A 19,380-nucleotide genomic window follows, 5' to 3' on the forward strand; every position below is an offset into this window, starting at 1 on the left:
CGGAACTATGCCGCTGGGGCAAAGGGCTAAAGCCATATTTGAAAGTATCTTTTTTGTTGAGGTTTATTATTATTTTTGAAGCTAAACTCCTATATAGACTGCATTTGGATTATTCGATCACGACAAAGAATTACTGTCGTATGAAAGAGGTAGCCTATATATAGCATACTTGTATTTTACAAAATTATAATTATAATACTAAACTATATGTTTTCCCTTCCTCCTGGTGCCCCTGTATCATTAATTGCAGGGGCTTGTCACTTTTATGGGTGTTTAGATAATAGCTATGAAGGGCGGGAGGAAGAGGAGAGAAAAAATTTAATCCTACCCACCTATTATGTACCTAACTACATGTTAATTATACAATAAGATTTCTTATATTAGAAAAACAGATTTTAATTAAACAGCATATTTTATTCGACGAAATGAAACGGTAGTATGATTCATACTAATATTGAAAATACGTCTGCGTTCCAAATGAGTGGTAGAATAAAATAAAATAATGAATATGAAAGTGCTTAGTTAGTTAGATTAGTGTTAGTTTAAATATACAAATGTAAAGTAATCATTTGACTAAATGGTAAAATGATTACTCTAAAATTATACGTGGCCCCACCAATATGCATAGGATATATGAGAAGGAGAAAGGGCGCCGCCTTTCTTCTATTCAAGGCAATCGAGATGATCCGACGCGATAGATAGATAGATAATTTATTTGCTTGAACATTTACAGTGTCATGCTACAAATGTTCGCCTCATATTCAGGAGGCATGCAAATTATAAATCTCAAGTGATTTACAATTAAATTACATTATAAATACAGAATATTAAATGTTAAGCCAATTCTCGCAAACAGTAACAGCATTTTTTTTTTGTGGAAATACAATAACGCAGTTTATGTGGAGTGTAATTTGAAAGAGAAATAAAAATCAAAAATTATAAATAAACCAGTACCACAGGGCTCAGTACTGGGTCCATAGCTGTACAGTATAGTTACGTCAGACCTACCCATCTCAGAAGATATTACTATCACAACTTACACTGATGATATAGCCTACCTCGCTAGTGATAACAAACCAGACAGACAGAGAGGGCTAGCAGAAAACTCTAATATATATTGGATAAATCCAATATATGGATGACAAAATGGTGCAAAAATCAAAGCATATTTTCACATAAACACGCAAAGTTTCATACTTTCACCCATCTATATGTCAGATTTAGTAATGAAGAGAAACCCGAGATCGATTGCATGAAATACCTTGGCTTTCATCTGGACAAGAGACTCACTTGGAAATCATTATTACATAGTATAAAATAATGTCGCTGTCGCTGTCTGTCTCTATATATGCTTAAATCTTTAAAACTACGCAACGGATTTTGAAGCAGTTTTTTTTTAATAGATAGAGTGATTCTAGAGGAAGGTTTATATATATATATATATAATACATGTACACCCGTGCGAAATCGGGCGAGTAGCTAGTATCATATAAAAAAAGAAAAGAAATGAGATGAACCTCAAATCCAGTCGAGCTGACTCATGGGAAGGAATTCGGTGCACTTTATGGATAATAAACTCCCGAGTATATAAGTCTGTTCTGATACCAATCTGTGGGCCACGGCCAGCAATAGCAACCTCATGTGTCTACAAAGAATACAAAATGGTATTCTGCGTAACTATAGCAAATGCACCATGCTTCTTGAACTCGACTCTCTAACCATCCTAATCCATCGGCAGTACAGTTCTTGGAGCCTTCTCACATAGTCAAGATATTGTAGAAAGGCAGAAGAGGTTTTCGCTTACAAATCAAGTAGCTATAAGGAGATATGTTGACAACTTAAAGTCTTGCGACTGATCGTCGATTAAAATATAGAAAAAAATATATATTGAGATACATAAAAATATTTAAATATTTATACCGGTTATCTAGTACCTTTAACACATGGTCTGCATAGTTTGGAACTAGAAGGCTCTATGTGAATTGTTCCGGGTTAATATAAGATATTATTAATATACTTGCCTAAACTGAACTGAGCCCGTGTTCCAGCACAGCAATGTTCGCATTTAAATGTTCAGCATCTTCTTCGTTATTTTGAGCTAAGTGCGATTTTATCTCGTTGATATTCGTCTTAATCAGTTTATGAAACAATAATCGGTTTTTGACATAAATCTGTAAACAAAATAATTCACACTTTTAGTACATAATACAAAAAGCAAAATATATGTAAACAACAAATACACGTACAGTCGCACAGCCATTCACATAGTAAACATAATGTATATGTATTCATATGTATTCAGCTATAAATATATATGAATTAAATACTTAGATCGTATATATAAAACACATACCATATATAAACCGAGTCGTTAAACGTACTTTTGTCTCATCGCTTTCAACCCCCAAGCACTTAGCTTTTGCAAGCTGTTTGGGTTTGATGGGAAAATGTAACAATAAAAAACAGCTTACCGAAGTGAAATCTTATTTCTCCGGCAATAACAATGTACGAGGAATGATGTCACATGACGACATAAGTTCTTGTTTTCGAAATATTCTAATGTTGTTGGCCGCAGCTGGTCTCTTTCTAGCGTGAATGACCATGTCGTATAAAGTCAGTTAAAGAGTCATTTTTGTAGCATAGAGGGCAAAACGTTCTTGGCACATGATGGTAAGATCACTGCCGCCCATGAGCGCCACGGGAATTGCAGGTGAGTTGCCGGCGATTTTTAGGAAGTGGTGGGGAGATGGACTTTTCAAACCTCGACTGACGATGTGAAACGCAACGTTTAACGCCGGTGCTCTGAAGACGTATAGTATTATATTTTACCATTCGGTCGTTGTTATTAGTCAACTATACGCTGTCATAAACTGCCCGTTACATGACAGATTCTTTCACGCGCGCGATTCAGTGCGGGAAAGCCAGCGCACGCAATCGTGAGCGACTGCGTTTTACTATTTTTATTGTGTTCACTCTTTCGCGAGCGGCAGCGAGTATATTTCATGGTTTTTACTTTCTTTTAAAAACTGATATACAGCTCACGCTAGTTTGGGAGTCAGGACTGCATCAAACTGTACACTGATGAAGGTTTCAATAAATAAATTAAAAAAAAATCTTTTCTCCATAATCAGATGTCCGACATTTTGACATAATTAAGTCTGAAAAAATAATGGCTCTCGTAAGAGTCAAAGACGTGGGAATGTCTAAACTGGCGGTGCGCTAACATTTTCGTTCACTTTGTCTACATTTAAATGTTCATTCGGTCGAATCCAACTCGGATGGTCAGCGTTCGGGAAGAAGAACCATCGGATGGGCCGTATGCTTGTTTGCCACCATAGAAGTATAAAAAAAAGTTCCAATATATATTTTCGTCTAAATTACCACAGTCTCAAGACGAAGGTTTACGACCAAAGTGTGATGCCGGTGATGACTTACGGCACAGAGATGGGTTGCTAACTATGGGCCTCATAAATCTGTTCAGTCACTTAGAGGGCAATGAATAGGATAGAAGAGATAAAACCAGACAACTCACCTCTAATAGTGCTGATGTTGCGGGTTGTATTATAAGCAATATTGTACTGTTCAAAATTTACTGATTGATCACAACCTCGTTAGAAAATAATAATAATATATCTGGACAACTCACACGACGCCATCTAGAACCGAGCTAAATATGGCTTCTGGTTATGGGTACTAAACACTATATATACTTATTATACATACATTTTCTTAAATACATATATATTATACATAGAAAATACCAAGACCGATACAAACAATCATACTCACGTATACAAATGTCACGTATACAGTGCGAGGAATCGAACCCGCGACCATCGGAAGAAATGAGGCGTGCTAGAGGCCTTCAATATTAGATAGATTATAAACTATAGGATTTCACAATCTTAAGGTGACGGGCAGGTACATACCGAAGGCACTATGTAGATCTGGTTATTGTTATCTTCCTTCTTCTTTTTTCTTAATACAGCTAGGGGTATATCTGAATCATTGGAGTCCTCCATGTCTTGTTTGGACTCAACAATTTTCCTTTTGTTTTTAACTGTCTTTGTTTGACCACTTCCTTCAGTAGATTGTGATCCATTGTTACCATTGTTATTAATGGCGTGTAGTATAGCATTGCGCGGTTTAGAGGTCAATACTACTTGCAATTTTTTTTGACCCACTACATAACCTCTGTTGACAAAACATTACACTGATAAAACATATGTATATCATTTTTATCAATAAAACATCGTCATTGTACTTTTTTAAGTAATGAATATTTATTGAAAATATTAATAGTTTATTAATTATAAATTATTGTTATGGGTATTCCCAATCTAAGTAGAGCTTGTGTTATGGATACTAATAGGCAACTGATACTGATACTTAAATACTTTTGTAAATACGAGTATATCCATAATAATATAAAACACCCAGACCGATACAAACCATCATACTCATGAATACAATGTTTGTACTGTGCGAGGAATCGAACACTCGACCATGGCGGTGTGCTAAACCGCTAGACCACCGAGACCGTAGGCAGGACGGATTAAAATAATATGGCGGAATGATATTGTTTTATTTATTGTTGTGTTTGGTTATCATCGACAGGTGGCCTCTATAAATATATATTTGTAACTTATAACCTGAATTCGCAGGCACGATTAGTGTAAAAATAATTATTGCTTACTCCTCGTCTTTTAGCATAAAGATGACTTGAATATTCCAATGTTTTATTCCACACCCCGATTTGCATGTATTATTCTCATATACAATATTGTATCCATAAAACGGTTTAATTTTACTAGGTTCCAATTTGGTGGAAACATGTCTTAATATGGCATTCATCGATCCAGTGTCATCATTGTGAACGCTCTCAGTATTGGTATCGCAGGAATGTAAACTTAGCATTTGTTCTGCAATATTAAAAATATTTCAATCGAACGTACATTTTCATTCTGACCTTTAGTGTCATTATAAATGCGAAAGTACCTCAGTCTGTCAGTCTGTCGTGCTTTCTGAACTAAGCAAAACAGGAAGCGGCTTCGATATTTCTTAGCTACTATGTTGAGAGCAAACATCCAATCGGTAGTCGATAAGCCCAATATTATTTGGTAAATGAAGGATGTTAATAGGTATGCCAAATCGGCTGAAAGTTTAATAGTAGTGACACTGAAAGTGTATACAAATATATTAGTTTTTGTTTTAGTCAAAAATACCTATTAGTTTTGATTTTATAGGCATTTAAACTTACGATAAATTTCGAGTCCCGCTAACAGTCACGTGACATGTGACGTCATTTTTACAACAGTCCGCTCCGCTTAGTAGCGAGTCGCCGAGTTTGTGCAGTATTTTGTTTCATTTTCATAATGAAATGGATGTAGGAATCGAAAAAGGGCAATTGGATGATCTGCTTAAAATAGATGCACTAATGGTTGCCCATTGTTTATCAACAAATACCTAGTGATTTCGTTGCCGCCGAAATGCAAGGAATATAAAAGTAAGTTAACTTTTCTTGCTATTTAGAAAATTATTTATCTGTTTTAAAGTGTTTTGTTAAAAAAAATACCCAACTGATATCGTATTGCAATTCAAATAGGCAGAAGTACTAAACCTTTTAAATTTTACGTTATAGAGAACAAATGTGTGTTAGTTTTATGTCTATAGGTACCTACGTATGTACATATGTGAATATAGGTACTTCTTTTAGTAAATTTAACTAAACACATATATTGATTTATTGCAAATGTAGTGGGTTGAACAGATGTACTAAACCTTTTTTAATTTTCATTTGTCTTATTAATATTATAATGTTTTATTTATTTTTATTTGTAACTTATTCCAAGTCGGCAAGAGACGGCTTTGGTGATGATGCTATCGGTTACATACAAGTAAAAAGAGCAGTACATTTAAAACCACGAAGTTTTAAATGTAACTTACGAAGATTGTGCCGCCAACAGAGGCTGTAAACGTACTATAGCATTTTTAATGTGGTGACTGTTATCAAATTTGTTGGATTTTTTTGTGATTATTATAAAAATAACTATTACTTTGGTGGTTGTATTTGTACGTTTCGGCACAACACATGATTACTTACTACTTACTTCTATAAATCAGAAACTAATTGACGTATTGAAGTAATTCTTTCACTTATATTTTTTATTTTTGACAGAGAATATGGAGAGCTAATATTAAAAATTAGTTAACATTCTTCATTACAAATTTTGATGAGTGAACCAGAAAGTACATGGGTGCGTTTTTAAGTTCGCGAAATGAGAGAGTTGTAGGGGGGTGATTAGACTCGTTGGAATCGTAACGTATTCAGTGACTCATAATTAGTATAAATACGAGGTTTCATTGTTATTAGACTATTAGTCTTCGAGTTGTCGTCAACCAACATAATCCGGAGGGGAAAGGGAAATATGGAAAAAATCTAATATCATGCCGTTATAAAATTCCTTACCAAGCAAGGAAAATCAGTTGAAACCATAATGAATGAGATGTCATTGGTTTACGGCAACTCTTGCCCAGGAAAAACTATGTTGTACAAGTGGAACAGTTTATTAAAACAAGGAAAGGGCATCACTTGAAGACAACTCGAGGGCGGGCAGGAACATCGAGGAGACCACGCCAGAACTTATACAAATAGTTGAAAAAATTGTATTCGTCGAATACAATTATTTCAACTTTTTATATAATACTTTTTGTATAATGTGCTCGCCTAAAGAAGAAACAACTCGCAGAAATGGTTGGAGTATCTGATACAACCATTTTTAAAATCCTGTACGATCATCTTGGCATGACAAAGTTCAGCGCAAAATGGGTACCTTGAATGCTCACATTGCCGCAAAACAACAGCGCGTAAAGTGTTCACATGTATTTTTGGACCTCTGTAATGAAGATAAGGATGGTGTATTGTAGTATCGAATTGTTACTGGAGTTGGAGTCGAAACTTAGGTGTGTTGGGAGTGGTAAAATCATTATAAACCGAATCGAAACGAGACTCCATGTCGTGGCGTAAAAAGCACAGCACAGCACCTCACAAGAAGTTTAAGGTGTCACAGTCAGATTTTTTTTTGTGTTCCCTTAATTTTTGCGGGATGTGTATGTTTTAGATATTTCAAATTAAAACATTACGTGATATTCACGTTGTGTGAAAGCTGTTAGAATATCTCTCTATCTTCAAAGTAACTTATCTATCTCTATCTTTAAAGTAACTTACTCTGTACAACTTTTGTGTTTTCTGTTTTTTTTTTTATTATCTATGATTCTTTCTTTCACCTTGACCTACTTCCGGCTTTTGTTAAGGCAATAAAAGATGTCGTCTTTTTGTTCAAATAAATTATTAAATAAGTACATAAGTATCTAATTATTTCACAATTGTCAACAAAAGCATAGACAGATATTAAATTATATGACAAGGTAGGAATATAAAACACATTACATAGTTTTTATACCATTCTTAACAAAAATATCACCTCGGCACTGTTTATTTTTTCTTCGTTCGCCACTGACATAACATATAAACCAATGTCCTCGAGTAATTTTTAAAAATTTGCAGTCGACTTTGGTCGCTTATCTTTACCTGAAATTTTCTTAGTGCAGTCCTTGGCCTAATGACCAACCTTCTATACACCGGTAGCATACCGGAAGTTTTGAAATTGCCAGAAATTGTTAGTACTGGCACGGTTGTTTGTTTGTTGCCTGTGTTCTATTATTCTTATTAGATTACTTTGTAGACATATGTCAAATAAAGTTTTCATTCAACTTACATTTTCTAGCCAAAAACCCTCACGAACTGGTAGCAGAGCGTGGTTAACAATAAAATGGCATCTACGTCGAGTTTCAGAAATATATAATAGAACCATTAAATAAAGGAAATTACGATACATGGAGCCTACTTGCGCAGGCCGCATTGATCAAAAATGATTATTGGGATATCGTAAGTGGCGCAAAAACATTGTCACCCAGTGCTGAAATTAAAATCAATATCTCTTTGTGACGAATTATAATCAATACCAGATTATGCCGGACCAGCAAGAAAGGAGACCTTGCTGAAACAATTAGTTCTAAAGCGTATGAGTTTTGAAGAAGATATTCGCGATCACATAAATAATTTCATGGACATCGTTGTTAAACTCGCTGACATGGAGATTAAAATACCTTCAGAGTTACTCAGCATTATGTTACTGTATAGTCTACCAGGAACATTTGATGACTTCGGAATAGCCAGAGTCACGAGATTCATTACTGAACCCCGAAGATCTTAAGGTAAAAATACTAGAAGAATTGTAGCAAAAAGAGCCACGCCACCGAAGAAGTTGGGGAAAGAAGAAAGGCGGCAACCTTAGTACCGTAGAACTACTAGTAGAACACACTAGTGAAATTACATGGTGCCTGGATAGCGGCTGTTCATCTATTTGTCCATATTCGCGTGCAGTAAATAGTCCATTACGTGCTGGCTGACGTTCCATTAATAATAATAATAATAAAGTATTCACAATTAAGAATACAAAACAAAAACAGTAAAAACCTAATCTCATTTCAACATAAAATCGAAAAAGTTTTTTTATAGTACGGCAAAACACATTTTTCGTACGCTTATGCCGTTGACCTTGACTCATAAGTTCATAACACAGCTGATTCGCGCGTATCGGTACAATTTTAAAACGAATTACATTGCTGCTTTTTGATATTTTATAATATTTCATTATAAAATATTATTATTTCTTTATATTATGATAAAATGTCCTACAGGATTTATTAGAGAAAAAAAGGGAAAAAACTACAGAATGAATTTCCACTTGTTTTCAGTTCAGAATAATGGTCTGAATTCACAGTTTCAGTTTTTGTCAATCTGTCCCTTACACCCTGTATATTTCGTAACGACTTCACCTGACTTATGACCACAAATTAAAGATATTTGAAGGACGTACTTTGTAAAATATCATACAAACCAGTATTGCCTGATAGAAGATTCTGGCAGGTCTTATTGTGTTTCAGGACCGGCGTCTGGTATGGTGAGTCAATAAATGCACATAGGTACATTGGTTTCTCTCCCATATTTTTTACCGTAACATTAACGTGGAACTCGATGTCTGGGCGGATATAAAGTTTGCCATTGTTATACTGAAAATATTAAGCTTTTACAGTACGTTACAATACAGTGTAAAAATGAACTTAAATAACTAATGACTATACTATATTTAGTAGTATGTATTCAAAATAATCTTAAAAATGTAATACTGAACAACATTTATTTAAAGGACCAACATGCAAATTATTGCTCGTTCTTCTTGTGGTAAAATAAAAATATGACAATTCAAAAGGGCTAACAATAAGTTTATTTGAATAGAGATTATTCCTTTACTGAAAGCTTAATGCCCTCATCATTTGCTGCGCTGCAGCGTGTCATTAGTTTTAAACTAATCTACATTATCATTGGGGTATTGGGCCTAAAATATGGTCGAGCGCAGTGATAGCTGGCTCATACGTCATACTCGTGAAAGAGTGCTGCTTGTAGGGACTGGTCTGCTCTTATCACTACGACTGATTTAATCTTATTGTACATTTATATTTGACCCTAATAAATTAGTGCTAGTTTGGTAGGTTGTTAAACGTACACACGTTTCGACTTGAAAATGTGAACTTACAAGAGCAACACTAATAATATAATACTATTCTATTAATAAGTGAAGAAAAAACTTTTCACTCCTTTTTAACATGAATTTCGCGGACGGAGCAATATGAAATATCTCACAACGCCGCCGGAGTCGTAGAATCTTTTTATTTTGACATTGAAATAGTCACCATTCCGTCACCATCACCATTCCTTTTCTCCGTTCTTGTAATTTAAAACTTACTTTCAACCTAATAGTACGGTTATAAATATTATTTATCAATGAAATGGTTATAATGAAGACACAGATATATACAAATAAAATTATTTTTACTTTATACATTTTTCTTTGAAGTAATATTATTTTTGACCATTTCAGTTTTTTGGTAAAACGGAACGTAATTGTAAGCTGACAGACATGAGTAACTGATTTTGTATATTATCTGTGGGGAATATACATATAATGAACTACTAAGTAGTCCTCTGTTAAATCTGGATTCGTAATAATGTTAGGTTTATTCCTACTATTAACTTTAGGTATGGTTTTAACCTCGATCACAATCATTCATCTCTTCTTTCAACCACTAACAACATTTTTCTTTATTTATATTTATTTAACAGCCTAAAAAATAAATAACAGGCTCTCTAATAGCCTAGCTTTAAAATAGACGATACTTCCATACAACCTTTCATAACCGCTTTCAACCCATCTTTCGCATTAAAAAATAGCCTATGTCCTCAGAGTCTAGACTATGTATCTACTAAATTTCATTTAAATCGGTTCAGTAATTTTGCCGTGAATGTGAGACATACAACCAGACAGAGTTCCTTTCGCATTTATAATATTACTAAAGATATGTGTGCGAAATTTCATACTTCTCCGTGCGCACATTTTCGTAAAAAGGAGATCAAAGTTTTTGCTTCACATATTAATATATAGATAACGGTAGAATTATATTTTTATTTTTATAGTAATATATTTTTATGGTATAAATTACCTGAAATCGTTGGAGTTCTTCATCAGGGACGACGTCAAATTCATAAACGTCTTGAAAGTCAGCAGTACTCTGAAAAGCAGCAGATTACTACAATTGTAAAAAAATTTAATAAACCATAAATAGTTGGAATCTTATAAATATGTTTGCTATGGCATTTAAGTAGGTTTTAAACACCGTTCAGTATGAATTGTTCTGTCCTGTTCTGTACAAGTTGTCTGTTTTGCGCGTGAGGTTTGCTTCCTTCGAGCCTCCAGATATAAAGGATAAAAGCAAAAACAAGGCGTACCATCCTAAGGTTGTCTGGTCTCTATTTAGTAATAAAGGCGCCAATTGTTACCTCTTTTACTAGCACACTGTAATTATGTTTTTATATTGTGGACATATAATAATTTATGTAACTGTGTGTTTATGATAGATAAAAAATAGAGTTTACATTTCATTTAGAACAGTTTCGATTTTTCTATGATACATATTACTATTATACAAATCTGTATAATCAACATATGTTGATCTAAAGTAAATATGTGTATGTCTTTACATATTCTCTTTAGAATAATACAGTCTTGAAACGTAGGTATACCAAGCCAAAAGCGAGTGATGAAATTCAAGAAACTAACCAATTTCGCCAAAGGGACCTAACTTGTTTTTTGGTGAAACCGAGTCAAAGAATTAAGGTACTTAAAAAAATATTATAAATTACAATACCTTCTTTACAGAATATCACGGAAAGCTATTAAAAAAATTGTGTTTTATTAAAATTCATTACATTACAGAAAATGTGCAGTCACAAGGGTAGTAGAATGATATATTTGTATATATATATGTATATACCACGAATAGTGATTTTGCCGATTAATACCGAATGTTCAGCTAGGTTCTCTACCGAAAATGTATTTTGCTTATATGGTATATTTGGATAATTTGATAACTTTGTTTAATATGACGACATGCATGATTTGTTGATTGTTTATTATATCAAACTGTGTTGCTAATAAATGTTGTATGAAAATGTGTGGCAACGTCAGTGCAACAACCAGAATTTCTTATGTTTAACTGTACATTGAATACCTCCACATTTTATTCTTAAAAATGGTGTTTTAGAGCTGAACCCTTTTTTGATTCATATATTAATATCACCGAGAACTCTATAGTATCGCAGAAAGATTGATGTTCGATATTCTGCCAAATATCGAATATTAAAAAGTAGTAGTCGACTAGAAAAAACTATTGAATACAAGAGGAGTATTCATGGCATCTCTACTACAAATATTTTTAATTCATAATACCGTGCTTACACAAAATTGTTTCATAATTGCATATTACTTACACACTCTGAGACGGACCCGGAGGGTTGCTTGACAAGTGACAATTCCGCTATGCCGATCTGGAAAAAAGGAATTATAAATAATAAAAATTGCTATACACTGCTGACATCTAATCGAAAGTTCACTTATGCCTTTATAAAGTTTAAACAAATAAGAGATGAATATTCTAAATCTCCTAGTCATTCAGATCAAAATAAAGAACATACCTATTTACTGTAAAGAACAGGAGTTCAAAAAAATAAGAACTATATATATGTATATAATTAACTTTTTACTGTATAAAATAATAATGCAAGTAAAAATAAGAGAAAAAAGCAGAAGAAAAATCTGTAAATTATTAATCACAATGCAATTAAATTAAAGAAAGCAATGGACTGGGGATGAAAAGAAATTCCAAGTTATTATATTATGTGTGACCGACTGCATATAAGTTTATGATTCAAGCTCATGATTGTTATTATATTGCTTCATCAACAAGTCCATGAATATTTTGTGTACCAGGAATTAATTTTGAAATGATTGTGATGAAATAATTGTATTGATATTGTATTTGGAATATAATATAAAAATAACAGAAGTGTTTGAAGTTTTAGTGGTATAACCCGTATAACAGACAAGTGTTGTGTACATGCAATGTTAATTTCACCTCATTCGATTTAAAATATCAGGAATAATTTACTACATAATGATTTTGTATTAGATGGTAATCATATATATATATATTTAATGACATGTGTATAATAATGTCCATTTTCATCAAAACACTTTGTGCTCATCTATATTTCTCTCTATACATAATATTTCTCTGTCTATAGACTTTGGTCGTGGAATACTAATAAGAAACAAAATCGAGAGACTGTAGTATATCACATCACCCCAGAACCTTGCATTTAAGTCATATAAGGACTTACTGAAATGATTACGTGAAATGCAATTTCTCATGTAGTTCAAATAAAGACAATGACAAGAGAAAGACCGCACCGCGCGCCGCCAGCTCGGAGCTTTGACGACTTTTTAATAATTAGTTATCATTGTAAAATGGCAGACATCTGACTATACATAATTATATAGAGTTACTGTTACTTTATAAAGTTAATTTATAAAAGTGTCTCTGGAAAATAAAAACTGAAATACAAAATAAAATTTATAGAGAAAGTGAAATGAAATGAATCCCCTACAATTGTGAGTGTGCACGACTGTATATTCGTTTCAAAATTGTGTATAAGATGTAAATAATATATCGAAATAATACACGAATTTTAATAAAATAGAAAAATTATATATATTTTCAAAATATCGACGAACTCGTTTAAATTAAATTATATTAATCTATCTACTGGTAAAAAAATACAAATAATTGTCGATGAAATAGGTATCGAATAAAAAATTGGACGAGATAACACAATAGGAATAGGAGAATAGCTCACCTCGTTAAAGTACCGTACCGCTGCCACTGCTGCGTTCAGTACAGGATCCTGAATAGTTAACAGTTGACTAGTTTAAAGGCCATCATTATCTCACGTCACACGTTTACGTGTTTTCAGTTTAGTCATAACTTATATATTAATTTTGTTTAAAACCATGCTGTGCAAAGCTATATCGTGTTCCTAGGTGCGTTTTAATTTAATAATTTCTAGTTTTATAGAGGTAGACTGTTGTTTATAAAGTCCACTACGTGGAGGCTTCTCCCCCATCTATTCCAACTGCCTTACAGCTTTTGTAAGCTGTGTTTAGGTTGAAGGTGTAGCCACGGGCGTCACACAACGAGTCAATGTAAGTGATGCTGTTCATGTACCTACTATATGTACATACAAGGTACATACACTTTGCAGTTACCATCAATAATGCCCGCAACTTATGTCTTTCCAGTTTCAAATATAGAATTGTATAAAGTATTGTATGTCGCGTATTCAATAACAATTATCGACCGACTGTTTGGCGACTACTACTCCGAAACGCCGAACTATCAACAATAAGGTTACCAAGCTATATCCGAACTCTATTCATTGACTAATGATGTGTCGTTTACGAGATGAAACACGTGTAGCAACATAGGCGTAGATTTAATAAATGTCATAATGCTTCCAATAGCAGTGGTCAGGTTTCCGCACTAAATATTTGTGATCTCACACATGCTAATGGTAGCGGAATTGAATTAAACAAAATAACATAGGTAATTTATTTAAGTAATGAAATTGACTTTCGCAAAATAACACCTAATTTGTTAAAATATATTAGCAAATGTAAAGTTCGTACACAAAATTGGTTCATAATTACATATTACTTATACGCTCTGAGACGGACCCGGAGGGTTGCTGGGGATAGAAAAACTCATCCCAGGTGATCTGCTGGGAAATTATAAATCATAAAAATTGCTATACATTGCTGACATGTAATCGAAAGTTCATTTATGCCTTTACAATTCCCTTTATAGTCCCCAAAATAGATTCGACAAACTTTGTGACAGTATTCTGTACTGCCTCCTGGGAAGAATTTTTTTGACCTAGAAAATTGTCCAAATCACGAAAAAACAGTAGTCCGTTGGAGCAAGATCTGGCCAGTACGGAGGATGACGTATGGTTTCTAACTGCAGCTCCTTTAAGGTTGCAAAGATTTCTTGTGCAGTACGAGGACTTGTGTTATCCTGGAGTAATAATGGTGAAGATCGAGTCACGAGTCGGGGCTGTGCCAGTTTCACTACCAGTTGGCAAATGTTGGCAGTGAAACGTGAGTAGTACCTGAGATATCCATAGAGATCTCATCTATTCCAGCCTCCCATCAGAATGCTTTTAATGTGTTTTGGTTGATGCGTGAGGTATGACAGTGGAATAATAGATGTCTTTAAACGTATGCACTTTCATGCGCGAATTGCATTTCACGCAGGAAGTAGTATACTACATGCACATTCATTCCTGCGTAATATGCAATTTCTCATGTAGTACAAATGTAGACAAAGAAAACGAGAAACACTGCGCCGCCAGCTCGCGCATTCCCGCGTCCATAAATCGTGCGTGCTTTGGCGACTTTTTTAATAATTAGTTATCATTGGAAAGTGGCAGACATCTGATTATTCAGCAAATACATAATTATATACAGTTATTGATAATTTATAAACCGTAAACTCGACTGTGGAAAACAACAAAACTGTGAAATAAAAACAACAATTTATAAAGAAAGTGAAATGAAATAATCACAGTTGCACACTGTGGCTCAATTGAGCTAAGTCGCGCATGAAAGATTGTGTAGTGTAAAGGCAGCTAATAGGATATGAACGCAATATGACTTGGTCCTCCGGAATGGCAGACGTGTGAGTGGTGCCACGGGTGTCACATGATGATGTGATGTCTTATCAGTGGGAGGCCAACACATTGTTTGTCATTCCAAAGTAGATGAATGAAATTAAAATATTGGCATATGTAAAATATGTTTCATAATGTAACATGTGATTACTTACTTGCTCTGGGCCGGACCCGGAAGGTTGCTGCTGGATATTAAAATCCACGGTATTCTGTAAGTAGTAATATGTATAAATAAAATAATAATAAAAAGCGTAAGGCGGTTTACACTCTCGTGGACTTTTATCTAAATAAATAATAGTGTTATTGGACATTTATAAGTTTACTAATAACGTACGTAATTGTAACGTATTGAAAAAAATGTTAGATTTTACCATCTCTACAATGAAGTTACAATATTGGCAGTATTACTACTGCATATGTACATTTTAATAAATAAATGTTTACTATTTTTTTATATTTATATTTTTTTGCGAGTGTGCACTACTGTATATTCGTTTCAAAATTAAGTATGTGTATAAGATGTAAATAATATACAAATTTTAATAAAATAGTCAAATTATATACATTTCCAAAATATCGACGAACTCGTTTAAATTAAATTATATTAATCTATCTACTGGTAAAAAAAAATGACAAAACACTGGTGATGAAATAGGTATCTAATAAAAAAATTGGACGAGTTAACATCAATAGGAGTAGGAGCATAGCTCACCTCGTTTGAGTACGAATCCATTGCCACTGGTTCGTTCGGTACAGGATCCCCTGACACAGGTTCATTCGGTACAGGATCCGCTAACACTGGTTCGTTCGGTACAGGATCCCCTGACACAGGTTCATTCGGTACAGGAGCCTGAATAGTTAACATTATAGTTTAAGTCCATTCTCATTCATCTTACTTCACACGTTTACGCGTTTTCAGTTTTGTCATGACTTACATATATATTAATTTTATTTCAAAAAATGCGGTGCAAAGCTATACCATAGTCCTAGTTGCGGTTTTAATTTAATAATTTCTAGTTTTATAGAGGTAGACTGTTGTCTATAAAGTCCACTACGTGGAGGCTTCTCCCCATCTATTCCAACTGCCTTACAGCTTTTGTAAGCTGTGTTTAGGTTGAAGGTGTAGCCACGGGCGTCACACAACGAGTCAATGTAAGTGATGCTGTTCATGTACCTACTATATGTACATACTAGGTACATACGCTTTGCGGTTACCATCAATAATGCTCGCAACTTATGTCTCTCCAGTATCAAATATAGAATTGTATAAAGAATTATATAAAATAAAAATTGCAATTTTATTAATAGTAGGACATATCCTATTATCTATATAATTGCAATTTTTTGTAGTACGTGTCTTGGTCTTGAACAAAAAAGAGAAATTTATTTGTTTCAAAGTAACAAAATACAGCCAAAATAGTACAAACTTATTTTAATATTATAAACGCGAAAGTTTGTGAGCCCAAATACCCTGTAATTTCGCAGCCTAATTTCAACTAAATAACAACTTACATAAATACCTAACAACTAGCAGTACGGGCGTCGTGTGCTAGCGATTTACTGTCGCCAGCCTACTTGTAGATATAGAAGGTTCTACAAGTATAACACAAAATAAGTACCTACTTGTCATTAGCACCGATATCTCAAATAGCTTTCTCTTTAATATGTGGTTGATGGTTTGTAGATATTATTTTTTATTTACAAATACCCAGTTTACAATAATTAACTATATATTGAGAAATACTCATTAGTAGATCATTGTGATCTACACTGAAAAATATATAAGTTACATCACTTGATTATAGCTAAAATCTATAATCTGTCACATAAAAATTTAAATAAAAAAAACTGTATCAAAATAGTGTGGACGCGTTACGAAATATCTTCGTCGGGAGAAAAAAAGTAGGCATGGAAAAAAGTAACTATAACATAGTATGTACATAGGTACATTAGCCGTGTCGGCAGTGTCGGCTAACGACATTATACCTACATGGAATGAAATGCTCACCAATCAATATTTACGAAAATAATTCAATTCGTAAATAAGAATATTATTTATAAGCTAAAAATAAAAAGTGTAAACCTACATTGTACAATAGATTATTTTCAAAAAATTCTTCCATGGTTGGTAAACTCCACCTATAAACAAACAATTTCTTTTTAATTACTATTGTCTAGAGATGTATATGGGTATGGGTCATAGATAAATTATGTCACATATTAGGGGGCAGTGAAGGAGTCGACAAAGTGTGACATTGTCTGACACAGGGTGGCAGAGATTCTAAATTTCGTGACAACGCATTTCAAAATACAATAGATGTAAGAGGTCATTTTTAATAGATGCTGGCGTACGTGGGTGACGATCACCCGTGCGATGCACCGACCGAGTCAAAGCAACTCCACGAATGTACCAAAATGGCAGCCAGTAGAGACAAGTGGGGAGCTGTAGTACGGCGGATGACATCAGCCTCTTACTACACTATATACACATGATCACGACTGTCCTGTCAAGAACGTATCGAATGAGAAGATGGAGGGTGCACCATCCAATAAAAATGTAATGTTCAGCATAAAGATTAGAAATGATAATAATGATCATTCCAGAATACTTACTCTGCATTAAAGTTGTTACCGCTTCCATACAGATAGTCACTCATGATGATTCTCCAGCTGCAAAACAAAGAAGTTATTAACATTAATAATTGTTACTGCCAGTGACTACAACGCCATCTAGTTTGAGTGAGATAACCACCACAATTTATTTTTAATTAATTAATATGATTTATAAGTTTAAATACCACCATAAATGAGGTTTATAAGATTAAATCTAATTATAATTATGATATAAAGTATATGTTCTAGAAGTTTGATATAATCATGTTTATTTTTGAGTACAAGATACAAGTTCTGATTTGACCATAAAAGTCCTACCTACGTAATGACTTTAAAAATGGAACCACCATATTTCATAATAATAATAGTAATCTCGGAACAATTCACACAGCACCAACTAGACCACCAGAGGAGGATGACAAGAGACCACGAGGTCAGGTTAGTTCGCCGTGGTAAATTCACCATTAATTTATAACGATGGTTTTCAGGGGGAACCACGTGGAGGTCAATCTTACTAGTAACCCCATTACTAGCAATGGGGTTACTAGTCACATTACTAACAATCCTCTGTCCCCCCTATATATTACAACTATTATGGTGCAGGTGTTGGAACACGTACCATGTTTTCATCCTAACCACAGATTTCTGCTAGGAAGTATTAGTAGTAGTGAGACAGACGACTACTTACAAAGTCTACCTAGGTGTAAAAGATTGTTATTGCTTCCGAAAAGCAATAGCAGGCCGGATTTTAGCGCCAACATTAGTATAAACGTGATTGTTTCTCGCTCGTTTGTACTAAGTCTAATATACTCACCGCCTGCGCGCCTGCAGTGCTCTGCGCGGTATATTTATAAGGCACTACATGTTTAGACATGAACTAATTCCTAACCCATTCTGCACCATAACCTTCCTCTTCTAAATTTGATTATGAAAATAATTCAAATGCATAAAAATAACTCTTAACTTTTCTAATATAGAAGATGATTATGTATCGATGACTACATAAATGACTATAAGAGAAATGAAAAGATGAATATATAGGTACGTAACGAATCAATTTTTTTTTTTTTTACCAATTATCTCCCTATACTATATTCCTATCCCCAACAAAATACATTACTTAAGTATTCGGTATTCGTCCGAATAATATTATGTAGATATTCGTTCGATAGTTCTATTTTTTATAGATATATGGTAGCCCCAGCTTATTTAACACTTAAAATGACCATATCTTGGAGTACTACAGAAAAACATATGCAGAGACTAAGAGTATGTGAAAACTTAATAGAAAGAAGTGTTATTGGTGTTAAAATAAGAGACAAAATCAATCTAACAACAACACAGGAAAAAACAATATTTAAAAATGTTGAAACCACTGTTAAGTCTATGAAATGGAGGTGGACAGGCCATGTGATCAGGGAAAAAATACATAAATAGATAAAAAACATTATAGAGAGGTACCCAAGAGGATACATAAGAAGCAGACGCAGGCAAATTAAAAGATGAGAAGACAATATTAG

At 33.8% G+C, this 19,380-nt stretch overlaps 1 protein-coding gene across 1 annotated transcript; it reads right to left on the bottom strand.

Annotated features, from left to right (window-relative positions):
* Positions 1–2,021: 2,021 nt before the first annotated feature.
* Positions 2,022–15,980, bottom strand: LOC131848190 (uncharacterized). The gene is made up of 8 exons (XM_059197974.1): positions 15,960–15,980; positions 15,403–15,456; positions 11,951–12,007; positions 10,624–10,692; positions 8,964–9,135; positions 4,751–4,922; positions 3,930–4,194; positions 2,022–2,171 (listed from the first exon to the last, which is right to left on the bottom strand). The coding sequence occupies exons 1-8, from the start codon at positions 15,978–15,980 to the stop codon at positions 2,022–2,024; spliced, it is 960 nt and encodes a 319-aa protein (XP_059053957.1).
* Between the last annotated feature and the right edge of the window lie 3,400 nt (positions 15,981–19,380).

This window comes from Achroia grisella, unplaced genomic scaffold (assembly GCF_030625045.1).
Source record: "Achroia grisella isolate CSIRO2021 unplaced genomic scaffold, CSIRO_AGI_Agris_v1 utg109, whole genome shotgun sequence".
Classification (NCBI taxonomy): Eukaryota; Metazoa; Arthropoda; class Insecta; order Lepidoptera; family Pyralidae; genus Achroia; species Achroia grisella.

Bases quoted from the DNA above. Each gene is read 5' to 3' on its own strand.
- LOC131848190 (XM_059197974.1), bottom strand. From the start codon at position 15,980: ATGGATTCGTACTCAAACGAG. The intron at 9,136-10,623 runs GTAATTTATACC...TAATATTTTCAG, and splicing joins AAGAACTCCAACGATTTCAG to TATAACAATGGCAAACTTTA. The intron at 4,195-4,750 runs GTGTGGAATAAA...TTTTGTCAACAG, and splicing joins AATAATACATGCAAATCGGG to AGGTTATGTAGTGGGTCAAA.